This window comes from Phoxinus phoxinus (genome assembly GCF_949152265.1).
Source record: "Phoxinus phoxinus genome assembly, chromosome: 10".
NCBI lineage: Eukaryota > Metazoa > Chordata > Actinopteri > Cypriniformes > Leuciscidae > Phoxinus > Phoxinus phoxinus.
Window position 1 is genome coordinate 15882918 of NC_136885.1, and position 18281 is coordinate 15901198.

General features: G+C 38.3%; 2 protein-coding genes across 3 annotated transcripts; both read left to right on the plus strand.

Annotated features, from left to right (window-relative positions):
* The first annotated feature begins 686 nt into the window (after positions 1-686).
* On the plus strand, positions 687-9063 carry stmn2a (stathmin 2a). The gene is made up of 5 exons (XM_079626571.1): positions 687-930; positions 3016-3111; positions 4196-4371; positions 4584-4775; positions 7526-9063. The coding sequence occupies exons 1-5, from the start codon at positions 912-914 to the stop codon at positions 7583-7585; spliced, it is 543 nt and encodes a 180-aa protein (XP_079482697.1). The 5' UTR covers positions 687-911; the 3' UTR covers positions 7586-9063.
* Positions 9064-9259: 196 nt separating this feature from the next.
* fabp4b (fatty acid binding protein 4b) lies at positions 9260-16811 on the plus strand. 2 transcript variants are annotated; one of them, XM_079626369.1, is made up of 4 exons: positions 9260-9308; positions 15578-15753; positions 15961-16062; positions 16230-16811. In XM_079626369.1, exons 1-4 carry the CDS (start codon positions 9278-9280, stop codon positions 16281-16283), a joined length of 363 nt encoding a protein of 120 aa, XP_079482495.1. In that variant the 5' UTR covers positions 9260-9277; the 3' UTR covers positions 16284-16811. The 2 variants fall into 2 exon arrangements, with proteins under 2 accessions (XP_079482495.1, XP_079482494.1); XM_079626368.1 differs by lacking the exon at positions 9260-9308 and adding an exon at positions 15209-15401.
* The last annotated feature ends 1470 nt before the right edge of the window (positions 16812-18281 follow it).

An 18281-nucleotide genomic window follows, 5' to 3' on the forward strand; every position in this document is an offset into this window, starting at 1 on the left:
GGAGAGCAAATGACGCTTAGGAATATATAAAGTTATAAGCGCAGACAGAGGGGCCAGACCATGCAGTCCCTGTGAGGGAGCATAAGCATGAGCATAAGGATTTTAAAATCAACGCGGAACCTGGGAGTCAGTGAAAGGACTTCAAGTTTAAGAGTGATGTGTTATATATCTTTCTAAAACCAACATTTGGTCCCAAAGTGGCAGTTTATTAAAATATAGCCTAAACTCTGTTCCCATGCAATTTTGCCTTTTTCATGATTTTGTTTATTTAATGTTGATGTTTATTAATTGTTACGAAATTGCACAAATTAGAATTATAAACATTTGTAACCTAATATAATATTATATTTTATTTTGTCCTTGTAATGAAATAATGAAATATAATGGATCATTGTTGTTTGCTATTGCTGTGATGTCATATGAGTGACATATTGTACCGCCCCCGCGGCAGTAAATACGTCATCGCAGAAGAGATTTCGTTGCAAAACGGAGGGGAAGTTATTTTGATTAAAGATTACGGTGGCATATCAGAACAAAAAATTATGTGAACGGATAAATCATTTAAAATACTACAATATTTAATACAAAATAGCCTAAGAATAGTTGATTTAGATTTCATGGTGTATTTGATCATGGCTAAAATATAGTGGACCGCGATAGTTACAGCATCTAGCGATCGATGAGATGTTTTTTCTCCTCCCACACACGTCAGTGAAGTGAAGTGTTGCCGGTGGCCAATCTGCTTTTGCGCGCGGACTGGATCATAAGACAGCCGCTCCCATTCCTCACATCTCTCCGCGCTCCTCATTGTGCTCTGCTGACTCAGTGCCTTAAGCATCATCCGCTCTCAACGCCACTGGCACAAACCACGACCATTGTGGGAAATTAACACGGATTCAAGCAAGGACACCATGGCCAAAACAGCTATCGGTACGTGCTGCGCATTTCTTCACTTGCCATCTTAATCCATTGTTGCATTTGTAAACGCGTCAATTGAGACGGAGTATGTCTATGAAAAGATCCACTGATCGTTATGTTCGATCTATATAAAATATATACAATGCTATATTAAAATATGTCTTAAATATAGCCTATTCGTGCTTAAAAAACAATGTAGAGTACAGCTAAAAGCAACTGCGACTAGAGTCTACGTTTACATTATCGGAGGCATCCTAGAAAAGGTACGTTTCGCATTTCCCCCATTAATATAGTTTAGAATATTCAGTGAAATAATGTAACTTGCATTATGAATTAGAATTAATAGCGTACTACGTATATTTCTGAATATAGTGGCATGTATGGAAGATGATTGGCGATGGCGCACCTGCTCCTGCTGCCTCGCATCATAATGCAGAAAGACCGCACCCAAGAAACGCTGCCCAGACAATATAGCCATAAAAACACACACGCATACCTCCTCACGGAGCATTTACCTTAATAAGACATATTTAACCAGCGATACTTGCTTTATATGGTGTAATCATGAAAATTAGAGCAGCTTTTTTGATATGGATGTCATCGTCCTTGTTTCAGTCATGAAGTCTTGAGTGCTGTCTTAAACTGGCATCAAGGATAAGGTGACATATTCTCAGTCACACTCCATTTTAGTTTTTAAAATAGCCACTTAATGCATTTCTAAACTGAAAGCAGACTAATTAGGCTCGTCTTGAGATATAACACACAGGCCTGGCTCATTCATCACATGCATTGTTATATTAGGCTATAACAACATTGATATTGCTCTGCACATTTTAGTGTATAAAATAGAATAAAAAATAAAATCTAAATGATCTATTGTGTTTATTTCCCTAGTAAAGTAAGCCTCTATTTTGTTGTGGAGTCTGGTCCATGCAATTCGTGACCAGATGGCATGGGCGGATTTCACTGTGCATTTTTTTTCGGGCTCTGGGTATCTTGTAGAATTACTGAAGCAGTAAAGTCGCCTTTCCGAATCTATCATGGGCTGTTCTTTCAGGATGCATTGATCAGTGTAAGGCTCCTGAGCCGTGGGCCTGCTTGTTGATATTGTTAAGAATGGCTGGGGAGTTGCAGGAGGCCGAGGAGACGTAGATTGGGAGACCGGCCAGCCCTGCAGCAGTGGGATGCTGCATGGTGGCCTTTGCAGCACCGGACAAATAAGTATTGACACTATTTTGGACACCAGTATGTGACCGTGGCAGGAAATTGCTCCTGCGTGTGATTCGGACATTGAAACTATATGGGATATTGAATCATCCTAGATTATGACAATCAATATTTACTTTATTTTCTTATACTTGTCACCTAGTCTGACTGATGTCTGACTGTAATTTTCTAGCTAATGTGCTTGTAATCTGTAAAACGCTACAGTGGGCAGGAAATGGGAAGTGTCATTAGTGTGCCTGCTGCATTTTTCATGAGTCTGCCAGCTCCATTTGTTTGAATGTAGAAAAGTCTCTCAGTAGACTCCATTTTTATGCTTTGTTGTATTTCAGTATTGCGTTCATCCACTAAGAAGCTGTACTAAATAATTTTTCTAGGTTGTAAATGAAACAGATTATTGGAGTATGTTTTACAAGATTTCACATTTAATTCAATGTGTTGCTTGCCATTTCTTTGTATTTATGAAATCTACTAGCAATTTTCTGAGTGAAAACTTAAATCGTACACTTTTTTCAGTGTATATATAGTGATAGTGTTGGGAAATTTCCCATATTTTTATGTTTGTTCACTGAATTCCTGATGAATCTACTTTTTTCATTGTTCGCCGCTGTAATGATGATGATAATAATAAGCGTTTGAAAAGAGCTAATGTAGCTAAAGTAGCAGTGTCGATCAGTCACTCAGTTGAAGCATCATAGAGACAGACACTCAGAGATGAAGTACAGGGTATGTTATAGCCCCCAATTGAATCCTCTAAAGAGCTGTAGAGACCGGCGATATGCTCCGGCCTGTAAACTTCAGCACATTTGTGCTTGAGTAGCCTATAGTGGATGTGTGTACGACTAACAAGGGGCCAATTTTGTGTTGTTCCAGCATACAAAGAGAAGATGAAGGAGCTGTCCATGCTCTCGCTCATTTGCTCCTGCTTCAGCCCACAGACGCGCAACAACCTCGTCTGTGAGTTTGAAGGTAAGCGAGGGAACAAATTAGTTTTCATTTGAAGCAATATATTACGAAATGCATGCTGTATGCTATTTTGGTAACACTTTACAATAAGGTTCCATTTGTTAGCATTAGTCATCTACATTAGTTAACATGAACTTACAATAAAAAATAGTTCTACATTCTGTTTTAATGTTAATTTCAGCATTTGCGAAAACATTATTAAAATCAAAAGTTGTCTCTGTTACCTGAGTTAACATGATCTAACAATGAACAGTTGTATTTTTATTACCAAATAATTATTACCAAAGATTAATAACTACTGTAACAAATGTATACATTTTTAGTCAATGTTGTTAGTTAACATTAGCTGGGGCTTTGTTGTGAAGTGGTAATGATATTTTATATAATAAATAAAAAAATAATACATTTGGCATAATAAATATAAGGAAATATAATATGTTTATATAATAAATATAAATAAATACATATAAGAATATATTTAAAATGCTAATAATTTCTTGATTCAGAATCTTGATTAATATGCTAAATTAATTGAAAGCCCATTTGCACCACATAAGAAAAATCTTCCTTTAGTAAATCACAATTATGACATAAAAAGCTTTAAACAAAATGTTTGATATAAAAAGTCTTAATTATTATATTCTAAGTCATAGTTATGAGATAAGTTGAAACGATGACAGAGTCTAAATTATGAGATAAAAAGACAAAATTAAACATTTTGTCATAATTATGACTTTGAAACTTAATTAGTAATTAGTGTAATAATTTCGACTAACATTCTCATATTCGACTACTTATGTCAACTCGACTTTTTATCTCATAATTATGACGTAGTATTTCATAATCGTCATAACTGCTATTTTTATCTCATAATTATGTTATCATTTCTACTTTTTGGCATACTTATGACTTAGTATGTCTCAATTTTGACTTTATCTCATGATTATGACTTAGTATATTGTAATTTGCCAAAGCATTTTTTTCCTATGTGGAGGAAATGGGCTTCCATAATGAACTGACATGCATTCATTGAATCAATGCCCGCTTTATTAAGTGGGGTCATTTAACATTGGTCATTCTCTTGTAGATATGGAAGTAAAGCCCATAAACAAAAGGGCATCAGGCCAGGCCTTCGAGGTGATCCTCAAACCGCCCTCACCTGTGTCAGATGTGGCCCACAGCATCACCTCCCCTCCAAAGAAGCGGGATGTGTCACTGGAAGACATCCAGAAGAAGTTGGAGGCTGCTGAGGACCGCAGGAGGGTGAGTGGAACTGAATGTATTGAAGCTTACTTAGCTTTAGCTTTAGCTATAAAGCTTAAAATTGTATTAACACAGACAAGTGTACATGGATCAATGCATTAAATATTGGTTAACCACTTTGAAAGCCATTTAACCCTCAGGATTCAGGAAATGCACGCCCTTCAATGCCTTAATGCTTGAATGCTCATGTATATAATGACTTTCCTCAACAGTCTCAGGAAGCTCAGGTGCTCAAAGCTCTGGCTGAGAAACGTGAGCATGAGAGAGATGTGCTGCTCAAAGCCATGGAGGAGAACAGCAACTTCAGCAAGATGGCGGAGGAAAAGCTCATCCTGAAGATGGAGCAGATCAAGGAAAACCGGGAGGCTTACCTGGCAGATATGATGGATCGCTTGCATAAGAAGGTGAGCAAAACCGTTACACGCTATCTAGCTATATAATTAATTAATTAAAATATGATATATATAGTAAGTTAATTTCTTATTTTTTATACTATTGCATTATATCTAACGATAAATTAGTTTGTTAGTTAAAGGTACACTATGTAACTTTTGGCCCTGAATTCTTCATTTTGTGGAAGAACGTTGTTTTGGTTGTGCTTCAACTCTGTGTGACTGCGGATGAATATGGTTCTTTCGCATTTCTTAAAAGAGAGAGAGAGATTATCCTACTGCTCATAAAACATTCACTATAGGCTTAAGAGATATTACCAGTTTGGAAAGGATCTCCAGCTGACTAGCTTAAGACATTACTGTAGCGTTACCCATTAATAGACACATACATTTCATTTGTACAGAGAGTCTGGCCTCTCTCCATTGACAAGCGTTAACTTCCTTGTAGGCGGGTACTCTGTTGAAGTTAAAACTATTGGATCTGCCCAGAGCCACTCTGGATCTGCCATAACCAATCGCTAACGTTTGGTCGTGACGAAACTTCAACTCAAACTAGCACACGACCTCAACGTCATCGTTCTCAGCCACTCCCTCTGTTCGCTGATCGGACTGGTAAAAAATTGACTGGAGAAAACCCGCGAATATACCACAAACCCAGACGTAGTACTGAAGGAAATGAAAATTGAGCGGAAGTACGTAGGAGGGCGGAGCCAGGCTAAATAGACAAATAAATTCCAGCACAGCGCTAGAACAACCATAATGAAATGCAGTGTTGGGGAAGCTACTCTGAAACTGTAGTTTGACAAGCTACAAGCTACTTGTAAGTTAAAGTAGTTAAACTACAGTCAAGCTACCCTTTTGGAAAAGTAGTTAGCTACACTACAAGTTACTATCAAAAAGTAGCTAGCTACATTGAAACTACTTTTGATTTTTTTGAACAACGTATATTATAAATAACTGAATAAGTGTCTGAGGAATGTTTTAAGTAAAATATTTAGTTTAAAACAATGCAATACAATTATGATTTCAAAGAGTATTGTTTTTTTACACACAACACTCAAATATCTCAGACTATTTGTTAAAAGTGAAAAATTGCAACAAATATGAACTTGGACAAATAAGGCCGTGGGTAATTAACATTAGTTGTTTCTCCATCCTCCAAATCTGCCGCCACGTCTTGCCCCATCATGGATAATATGGGTGTGTCAACCCACTTCTGTACGTAGGCGGGCGTACACGGTGCGATTTTTGCTGTTTTTACGAGCTCGCAGATTATTTTTTCACTCGGGACAAATCGAGTGGAAATCGGTGATGCTCGCATGGTCGCGGCTCGCAGCGTGTGAGAGGAATTACGAGCCGAGCCGAGCACGTTACAAGAACCTCTCGACCTCCCGATCATTTTTAAACATGTTTAAAAAATTCGGGGAGTCGGCCCGATTTTCACTATCCCCTATTGCCAAATCATACACAACCACGTCACAGGCTAGATCGATGGGGGCTATACCTCAGTGGCAGCAACCACACAGCGTGCGCATTATACACTGTCACACACACACACACACCACTCTCTCTCTCTCTCTCGTTTTTTATGTTGAACGGAATGGTTACTGTTAACTGCTTTTCAACAAATCATTTGCACACACATTTCTGTCATCTGAAGCTATTGCCTGCAACATTGAAAGCTCCGGTCTCTGTGTTTAGCGCGAATGCTCACGTGATTGCCGCCGGCCCGGGATAAAAGTTGTGCAGGACAGTCGTGCCGTGTTATCAGTTTAACTGACTCGTAATGTGTGCAATATCTCACGACCTCCCGAGTGTCCGAACTCGCACCGTGTATGCCCGCCTTAGCCGCAAGATGCGTGATTAAACAACAGGTGGCAGTAATGGCTAAAAATTAGTTTGTAATCTAACAAGAAGAAGAATATCCTGGCATCGCGCTGATTCGCGCAGGCTCGACAAAACGCAATGTAGCTTTTGCTCGCGCTACACCGCTACTTGCTGCAAAATAAAAAAGTAGTTAGCTACTGGAAAACCTACACTTGTTTAAAAAGCAACTTAGTTACTGCCAAGCTACTGAAAAATGTAGTTAAGTTAGTAGCGTTGCTACTTGTAGTTAACTACTCCCCAACATTGATGAAATGTCCCTTCACAATAGATAATGCTTTACAATGAGAGCTGCATATCACAATTTATCTGTTCAATAAAGTACCTTACTCACCTGTTGAGTAACCGCCATCTCCGCATTGCTTCTAGAACATTTCTAATCGCTCAATTCTCGCCATATCCAAAAATCCTAGCCAATGTTGATTGTCGTTTTATTAAGAGCTCTGTTGCGTTCTTTTTTTGCCAGAAGACTCTCCTCTGTTTGGTGTTTATTTTTAAACTGGTGATACCCCCGAGGTTTAGTTGCTTCATGTCAACCTTTCTCACTCGCTGTGACAACTAACCAATCCCACACCACATACGCATCAAAGAAGCCAGAGCATTGTTTCTTTGAGGAGGAGATCGGCACGGGCGAGTGACATATGTACGCAATTTCCGACGAAAACCATCCCAGTCTAAAATATAAACACTTATAATAGGCTTACCATAGTGAATCAGGGTAAGACAAAAACATGTGTATTGATGTTTTGACTCATTTAAATTTTGTTAATTTTGAACAACAAAAAATGTTAGTGTACCTTTAATTATTCTAATGTATTCTTAAATGAATGATCAGTGTTATAGTATGTGAAACTCTGTGTCTGTTTTGGTCCTATCAGGAGCGACATGCTGCAGTTGTCCGCAGGAACAAGAAGCTGATGGAAGAGCTAATAGCATGAAGTTCTCCTCCTCCTCCTCCTCCTCTTCATCAGCCAACCTGTCATCCTATCCTGCTCACGCACACTCACACACAACCACTGGTCAAAACCAGTCAAAACAACTAGTATCACACTCGTATACTGTTTGAACGGTCTTGCTTGATTTCATAGAGTAATGGGAAGACACAAGTATTATTTTGTAAATACATCTTTTTTTTATCTATCTATCTATCTATCTATCTATCTATCTATCTATCTATCTATCTATCTATCTATCTATCTATCTATCTATCTATCTATCTATCTATGTATCTAATCAATCTATCTATCAGATTGAATGATAACAAATCAAATGTATCAAATCTACACGGATACATTGTTCATTCTTTTATTATTATTGTATGTCGGTTTCTCAGTTATTTTGTTTTGTTTTTTCGATTCAGGCACGTCTGGTTTGATCATGTGAAAGGTTTTTGGTGTTGTGAGAAAGCTGCTCGCTTACGTTTGCAGTGTTAAATGATGTAAAGTTTGGTGTAATTGTGAAGAATGCAAAAAGCTTCGGTGCTCAGGCCCCAGGTCAACATAGATTTACATTTTAAAAAGCAAACATACCCCAAGACTCATAAATATATATTGCACTTAAGTTTATATACAGCATGATCAAGACATAGCTACTTTTTCCTGACCAAAATAGCTTGAGATATGAGTACTGAAATGAATAAAAACATGTTCATAGTGTCTCATTTGAAATTCTGTATTTTAGTTCCTTTGCTTAACCTCTGTGAAATGAAATAACCCTTTCTTGAAATGTTATGAACATCTGCATGTCGACATCTGCAAACGTACTCTTTTGTTGGCTGACGATTGGAAACACTGCACCCTTTCTGGACCCTTTGGACTAGACAGCTTGATATCGTCTGCATTATATTAAAAGAAAAGGAAAGAATAACCAGCCAGTTCCTATCATGTTGCTCTATTTGGTGGCCTGCTCCACACCCACACATTGATTCAGGCCTTCGGCTCTCAAGGCTGATGTTTGTCATCTGTCTTTAGCAGGACATCTTCATTAGTACAGCGGTGTAATTAAGGAGTTGTATCTCCCCGAATGTTCTGACATGTGTTTGGCTTGATAAAATAGGTAACATCTTTACCAGCTGAATGTATCCCCATATACTCCCAACTACAGCCTTTGACGTGTGACTACTTTCTATTTGGTTTATTTCGGTGAGATTGGAGTGGGTGTGTGTACTGTAAGTGTGTGTGACCATGTTAGGTTGACAGAGCATTTGTGTCCTTTTTCTCCAGAGGTGAAGTGATGGGCAGATGCAGAATATGCACTGAATGATTATGATTTTATTTAGATTATTTTTTATTTTTTTAGATCACTGTCTCTTCTATAAATATGCTTGAAGTGTCTCCGGCTGCCAAACTTGTCTTTTCCCCTCTCATTTCTGTGTGTGCAAACTTTGGTGAAAAATAAAGGTTTGGGGTTCTGTGAACATGGTAGACTCTGTTGTTTGCTGTTTTTATAGGCCTATATAGCTTTTCGTAATGCCATTATAGCGCTTCACCAGCAGATGACAGTAAAGCTATTGTAGCATACTCGAAAATGTAAATATCTAATCATCCAATTGCATGACAGCAATTCTAGGCATGTAGGCATGGTCAAGACGTTCTGCTAAAGTTCAAATTGGGCAAACGTTGCCTGGTCTGATGAGTCTCAATCTGCTGCGACATCCAGAAGGTAAGGTGATCATTTGGCATAAACAATGTGAAAGCATGGATCCATCCTGATCCATTTATTGGCACACTTTGGGCCCCTTATTACCAATCGTTTAAACGCCACCTGAGTATTGTTGCTGATCATGTCCATCCCTTTATGACCACAGTGGACAGTCTGATGGCTACTTCCAGAAGGAAAACGCACCATGTCAAAAATCTCAAATCATCTCAAACTGGTTTCTTGTACATGACAGCGAGTTCATAAGTATATTTATATAGCACCTTTCACTGACAACAAAGGGTCACAAAGTGCTTACCGTAAAAAATAATAATAATATCAAAATAAATAAATTAACAGCTGTACAAATTCCATAGAAATGTAATAAATGCCAAACCATATTTTTAATTAAAAGCTTGTCCAAGAAGATGTGTCTTCAGGTGTTTTTTAAAAAGATTCCTCAGAACAGAAGCCATAGTTCTCAATGCTAAAGGGAGATGATAGTTCTTGGAGCCACAACACAGAAAGCAGTCACCTTGTCTTAAGATGTGTTCTGGGAATAGTTAAAAGGTCTTGGCCTGAAGACCAGGGGTGCATGTAATAAATCCTGGACGTAACAGGGTGCTTGACCATGCAGGGCTCTGTAAGTAATGACTCAAATGGCCTCTACAGTCACCAGATCTCATAGAGGACCTTTGGGATGTGGTGGAACGGGAGATTTGCATAATAAAATGATATCATGTCAATGTGGACCAAAATCTCAGAGGAATGTTAAGCACCTTGTTGAATCTATTCCACGAACAATTAAGGCAGTTCTGAAGGCAAAAGGGGGTCCAACCCGGTATATATATATTAAATATATAGTAGCCTATAGTATATATCAATATATATGTGTGTGTGATATGTTTGCTTTGAATGTTACAGTATACTTTAATGGTGTTACTGTAATGAAATATAGGCTAATATACAACTATTTATCTTGCATATATCTGTTTTGAATGTTAGATTTAAATTATACTATTCTTGTTACTGTAACTGCTGTTCCGAACATGCACCACTTGCGAAAGAGATGGGGCTGTAGGAATAAAACGTAAATTATGAAATATAAAAAATATTTGTGCTAAATATAAACAAATTATAATATAAGCTATATAATAATATAAACTCAATCTATAAAACATTCAAAGCAAACATGATATAATTATCTCTTTTGTATTGTCTTATTTGATAGATTATACTATTAGAATTTCTATAATCCAAAACTGCAAACAAACTTTTGACCACTAATGCATGCCATTATTTTAGAGGGCAAAAAAGAAAACCCTTTTGACAGGAAAGTTTGTCTCATTCTTTCCAGCCGGATTCCACTTTACCAGCTGCTCAGCAGCAGTGAGAACAGGTTCAGCCTGCGGGAAAATATGTGGAAGGCAGTAATTGATGCTAGTGCAGCAGAACAAGCAATAACATAATCATCCCTCTCTGCAAGAAGCCTGTTATTGCCCTACATTTTCTTATTTCCCCCCTCTTTCTGCTCTCTACAGATTCCTAAAACTAATTATTGTTTTGTTGAGTGCAGATATTTGCACTCAAAGACCTTTGTGCTATATTGTATACTTTGCTTCGTTCTGTATTTGCGGTTTCAACCACATAATTGTGATCCCCTAAAGTCCCCTAAAGTGCTATTTTCATGTGCTGCACTGTTTGTGAGGGGGACTAGATTAACTTGACACACACACAAGCACTAGTATATATTAGTACACATGCTAACTTTTTTACGTAAATTACTATTACAATTACTATATACTAAAGACAGTCACATTTGCTTTAATGAATTAATAGCAGTTATCTGGTATAGGTCAGAGATCGGACAGCAGCGTCTGCATGACTAATTAAGGGGAATTAATGTCTGTGTTTTATAAATTAATAATTGGAGGTGAAAAATTTATATAAAAATCTTCATGATTTTTAATAAGAGATTCATTGATGAGAAATGAGTATAAGATGCAATCATGACACCATATGTTTATCAAATGGCGAGAGAATCAATAAACATGTTAAATACATTCTAATTACTATATTATCCAGGCATGACCTGCATTTTTGTCTTTGAAAATATTTATTTTTAATGAATAATATTCGCATATGATTTAAATGGAATATTTGAAAATTGATTTTACGTTTTATTTTTGTTTTAATTAAACTGAACATTTGCATTAGAGGTGTTGTACTGTCACAATTATAAAGGTCCAAAGATGAAGATGAGTCAAAGGTTCCAATGCAAACGTATTTAATAAAGAAATAAACTCCGATAATCCACTAGGTAACAGCATGTCTACACACAAACAATAGCCGACAATGAACTGAGGAAACACAGGAACTTAAGTATACAAAGGTAACAAACTCAAGTACAAACAGCTGTGATGATTAATTAATATCCATAACAAACATGTGGCGGGAAACCTGAACAAAGACAACAGGAAATAATGACAAGCAAACTAAAAGTCCATTAAAAGTGAAAACTAAACAGACAGTTTGTGACATTACGAGAGGGCGTGGCCTCGTGCTGTGGTAAGGGAGAGGAGGCAGTTTAGGAGGCGGATGAGGAGCAGGCGAATGCTTAGGATTTGGAGGCAGGAGAGGCCAGGGAGGCACCGGAGGTGGCAGAAACCAGGGATGTGATGATGGGTGTGACCAGGATGGAGCAGAAGGTGGTAGAAGCCAGAGTGATGTGATAATAGGGTTATTCCCAGCTCCCCACGGCTGGAGAGGAACCATGGTGGTATGGAGTTTAACACCACCATGAGGACGTCGCTGATGGAGAAGGAGCCCGGGGTGCAGACGGAGGGTAGACGGATCTGCACGACACTGATGGCATCGATGACCGTGATGGAGCTGCCACAACGACCCCCAAGGTGGAGCTGAAGATCCAGAGGGCTGCGTCGGAAACAATGTGACTGAGGACTGTCGCGAAGCCTGAGGGAGGGCGGAGCCATGCAGACTGAGACACAGGGGTAGAGTCCATGGCGATAGGATGGCGAGGTCTGACCCAGGCGGAGCTGGCAGGTCGAGGGAGCCCGGTGACGTTGCGGGCCCGATGGCCGACAGAAGAGCCAAGGGAGGGAGCAGTGGAGGCGGAGGGGTTAGGGCGACGGCCCGAGGTGGAGTAGCAGGGACAGTGGCCAGAGGCAGAGCCGGGAATCCCCCAGCCCAGTCGAGGATGGCTCATGGGATGTCCCAGGTGAATCCCTGATGCCGTGAGGAGGTAAGGGATGAACAATGGGGTAGACAGGAGGTGACAGAGACAGGGCTGGAACTAGAGGTGGTGGTAGAAGAGGCAGGGAAGGTGGGATCAGTATTTCAGTCTCTCAGTCCAGCACACACTCACTGCGATGAGGTTGTGGATGGGGAACTCCTCCATTCTCTCAGACTCCACTAGTATTTACTCTGTCACAAGCTCGTTGGCCGGCTCGCACGCCAGGTCAGACGTAAGGGGCTCAGGCTCCGGTGCGATGGTGGGCATATCCACTTCCATTTCCGTTGGCAGCTCCATCATGCCAGGCGCTGGCACTCGATCTGCTGGGTGCTCTGGCTGTTATTTCATCATCAAATGGTGAACAAACGGAAAGGTGGCAGAATTGAAGGGTGTAGTCCAACAAATTTTGGCCACTCCTGGCCAGCGTAGCAAATTCAGCTGCATAATCCCTTTTGTGGTCGGTTATTCTGTCACAATTATATAGGTCCAAAGATGAAGATGAGTCAAAAGGTAGTGATGTTACGTTCTGTGCCGAGGCTTCGGAGTGTGTGTCGAGAAATCTGTAAAGCTTTCAGTGAAGCGCGTATCAAGGCTTGTATCGCTTTAGACCAATTACGTCATTAATCACGTCCGAAGCCTTGCTTCCGCTTGACTGGTTAAGGAAGAAATTTGAATATTGGCGCAATATTTTTTTTACACATATATAAACCCATTTTGATCCCCTCAAAATGTGTAGTTGTTATATACCACCAGAAAATACATATATTCATATAAATTGATTAGTCTATCTGGAAATAGATTTTTTCTGCATCGTTATTTCTAAGCCTTAATTGGCGCAAAATACAGTTTATTATAGATCAAATCAGGTCATCTGTAATGTGATATATATTGTTTTACACTCTTTGAACACCAGGTGGTATTGTGAGCAAATGAAGCCTTGAGAAATGAACCTTTTTGTGAACAACTTGGCTGAAAAGCTTCAATGCTTCATCTCACCACCACTATCAAAAGGTTCAAATACAAATGTATTTAATAAAGATATAAACTCAGATAATCCGCAACATAACAGCGTGTCTACACACAAACAATAACCGACAATGAACTGAGGAAACACAGGTACTTAAGTATACAAAGATAACAAACTCATACAAACAGCTGTGATGATTATTCATGGTAACAAACAAGTGGCGGGAAATGTGAACAAAGACAACCGGAAATAATGGCTGCGTCCAAAAACCTGTTGCCTCGCTGCCCTATCAAGCAATGAATTTGCTGGCAGTGTTTGCGCACAAAGGTACCTCACGAAACTGATTTCGGACAGACTTCATGAGGCAGCGTAACAGTTTAATGATCTACTACAACAAAATAGAGCGAGCTTTGGTGAAAACTGAAAAAGTGAATAATGACTACAATAGTAATTTCTTGCTAGAAATGACATCAAATGGGGAAAATGTTGATCAAAAATGTACATTTACACATAAACTGACGACCAGCCTCAACTTTCAGATGACATCTTTATTTTTCTAGCCCAACTGTCACAGAATGGAAAGCACAGGATTGTGGGATATCAAACGCAGCGAAGGATCCATCTATGCGGCCTTCAAAAATCGACGAGATGAAGGTATCTCAGGAGACAGGAAGTGAAACTAACATTGCATTCAGACGTGCCTTGATGCCTTCCGACCTAATGCTTCCTCCGATGCAGCATTTATCAGTTTTCGGACGCAGCCAATGAGGAGCAAACTAAAAGTCCATGAAAATGAAAACTAAACTGACCGTTTATGACATGTAGGCTAGTAGGCTACATGGTTTGGATGTTGAGAGGACAAATATTATTTCAATTACTGTAATCTGACAAAAACACAGGGAAAAAGTAAATACCTTTATCATCCGACTTTTTAAGGTATCATTCTTTTGAAAATATAAAGCTTGAAATTGCTGAATTAATTTGCTTATAAAATTTTAGAGTAGTTTTTTTCTCAGACGAATTATGATTATGACTGAGGATTGCTGTGTATTTGAAATGTTGCTGGCAGGGGTGGCACCCCTTATTGCAGTGATTTTGGATTGAATACCAAACTGTGAACATTATCTTTGTTTGACATGTCAGTGTAATCTCCAGCACTGATCCTGAGTGAATAAAAACAGAAACCCTATTGATGGCCCTTCTGTGTAACTAATGCTCTTTGATATCAGGACTTTAATGCCGTATAGCCTATTCTTTGTTGATGAATTGCTTTATTTTTAATCATCACCAGTAGATGTCACCGTTTCCGTTCTGCACTAAACTTGAACAGCTAGATTTATAACCCTATTTATGGACTTGTGCCAATTTTGAACCGTTAAGCTCATCAAGAACAAAGCTTCAGTTTTGCTCTTGATGTGCAGTCTGTCATATCTAAACTGCATCAAGTCAGTCCATACGGTAATTCTTCTTGTTTAAAGAAGCTGTCAAGTTAAATGTCTTATTATTATTATTATTAGCATGGTCAACATTAATAACTTTATTGATTCTACAGAAGTAAATGATTTTTTTTTATATATGGCTTGACTTTTGACCTTGTATTCAAATTCAGATCTATCAAGCCCTCCCCTTTCAAAATCTGTTATCCAATAAAATTCTCAAATATCACACCAATGCTACTGATTGGTCAGCGGGTGGTTACTCTTATCCCTGCACTCTTTAAATCTCCCTCTGGTCTTCGCTTTTGCAACACTTTATAGCCTGTACATATATTAAAGAGTAAAACATCTTGTGTTGTAATTATCCAGTTGTTTCTTTGTTGTAACAATGGTTGAGCAATACGTTGGTAAATGGAAAATGACTTCAAGTGACAATTTTGATGAATACATGAAGGCTGTAGGTAAGACAGAAAACGACTAAAATTATTGTATATACACAATAATATATAATTATGTTTGTACTATGTTTTGTTATCATGCATTTATGTCAGAAGGCAACTTTTTGTCCAGTTGTAGGCATATTACAGTCATGCACCTGTAATACCATAATGTCATTTTTTTGTATTGCTGGTTGCAGGTGCTGGTTTTGCCTCTCGGCAAATGGCTAACCTAGCAAAACCCAGTCTGACGATTGCTTTGGATGACCAGGGGTTCATCTCTATGAAAGCTGTCACTACTTTCAAGACCCTGGAAATTAAATTCAAATTAGATGAAGAATTTGATGAGACGACAGCAGATGACAGAAAAGTGAAGGCAAGGGCATTGAAATAAACAAACAAACAAATAAATAAATGTGTGTTAATAAAATTAAATAATAATAATAATATATTTGTTACATATATATATATATATATATATATATATATATATATATATATATATATAGGCTATATATACCTTTTTTATTTTAAGCATTATGTGTCCTTTCATTTTTATTCATGTCTTCATTCTCTTATTCAGACTATTATGAGCCTTGCAGATGGTAAACTTATCCAAATGCAGACCTGGGAAGGGAAGACCACAATAATTGAAAGAGAGGTTCTGGACACCAAAATGATAGCGGTATGTGTAAGCATTCTGCAATTTGTACAAGTAAATGCTTAAATCCATTATTAATCTCTCTCTCTCTCTCTCTCTCTCTCTCTCTCTCTCTCTCTCTCTCTCTCTCTCTCTCTCTCTCTCTCTCTCTCTCTCTCTCTTTCTCTCTTTTCTTCCATTCATCTGCACAGAAATGCACCATGGATGATGTGGTCGCTATCAGGACATATGAGAAAGATGCATGACCGGATCAAACTGCGCTTCAAGACAGATTAAAAACTTTGTTCGATTTTAATGACTGACTCTTAATTTGATGTGATATATAAATTGTTTTGTTGCAATAACAACCTTTTTTTGCTTTATAAACATAATAAAATAATAAAAAAGATCAAATGTCTATTTACTCATTATTGATTGGATATAAATTATTGTTGTTCCTATAAGAACAAAATATATGAACAAAGAGGTAAAGAGTCGGAAAATAATTACATGACATTAGTTAAGTACACACACATAACTTAACATAATTAGAATTAAACAGCATAACTTCACATAATTAGAATTAAATAATCATAATGTAGACACTTTCAATTTGGACACAGTCACACAGATAAAATGGTAATCAGCATGTAAAAAAAGTTGCTGCTTAAATCGTACAATCGAGAAAAAGTACAATCGACTTGTACCGATGTTTAAGTCATTTCAACTTAAATTACATTAAACTGACTTGAATCTTGAAAATGGTTTAACTTTTTGACGAATTAAAGCAATGTAAAAACACATCTTGTAATAACTTATTGATCATATCATTTTTTTACAGTGCAAGTTTAAAAGGTCTGATCAAGTTCTGCTAGTTCAATGCTAGTGCACATTTCTCTCCTCAGACTCTCCTTAGAGATTTCAAAGGCACCCAATGCAACATTGCAGCTCTAGAACAAAAAAGATATCAATTGCCATGAAAAAGTATTTCAGTAAGGTATGTGCTGCCACATTATGAGCCTGCATCATGCCCCTTACTGTTTTCCATGCAAATGATTAATATTTCCATTCATCTGTGGTTTAAAATTCAAACCGCAAATGACTGCTATGGCAAGATGCTTAACATCCAATCACATACGTAAAAAGATATCATCCGAGCACCATTCACCAGCACCTCCTATAGTGCCCAGTGAACATGTGATGTGTTAATCCTCAGCAGTCCAGTTCACAATAGTTTCCTGAGTCTAATAACCTCAATACCCCCAGGATTAGCACTACTTTAGCAGTTGGAGAGGCTGACCATGCGCTCCTTGGAAACTTCTGCTTCTAAAATATTTATTCCTCTTTTGTGATCCTAATCTTACCGAGTATTATAATGCAATTTATATTAAAGCATGTGGTATGAAAGAGGATTTTGATTTACTTGTAAAGATTAATGTGCATTCATCAGGACCCAAGTTAAGGTGTATACTTTGACCAAATATTAATTTAGGAGATGCAACAAGTATTGTGCATGTGATATGCTTTTAATTAGCTTGCTGGAAACCATTCTTTTTTTTTTATTGTCACGGTCTGTGTGTTTAGTTTTGTTTTCATGGACTTTTAGTTTACATTCGTCAGTTACCTGTTTCCTGTGTTTCCTTTGCCCCTAGTTTCCCACCAGTCATCAATTTTCATGGACATTCATTTGATCATCACACCTGTTTGTAATGTTGTCATTGGCCCTGTCTCAAATGACACCCTAAAAACTTGCGGTCTTCCTACGAGTTCGCACTTTCATGATGTAACGCCGCTTTGACTGTCAGGAAGAAGTCTGTGAAGCTCGCTTCAGTGCGGGCTCAATGAAAGGGCACATTGAGAGTGCATATCGACTGCAAAGGGGGCACTTGCAACTACTCTTCTGAAACCTAAAATGACAACTGGGATAACCTACGGTCTTGTGGACTTAATGGACAAGTGCACTCCGCAGCTAATTGTGAAGTGTGTGTCCCAATTCAGAGGTTTCATCCTTCGAAGGGTGCATTCGAAGGTTGATTGCGTCACCGCGGCGCGACAAAGGCTGTCCCAATTCGAAGTCTCCTTCAAATGCGGCCTTCTTTTCCAGTGAAATGAAGGATACAGATGGATCCTTCTCGGTTTTGCCTACCCCAGAATTCATTGCGCGCCAGTGATGACAGGATTTATTTTACGATTTTTATATTTCAGGGAGGTAGAGACGTATGTGGAGGAATCAGTCCGCGTCAGTCGCCTCACCCATTGCAATG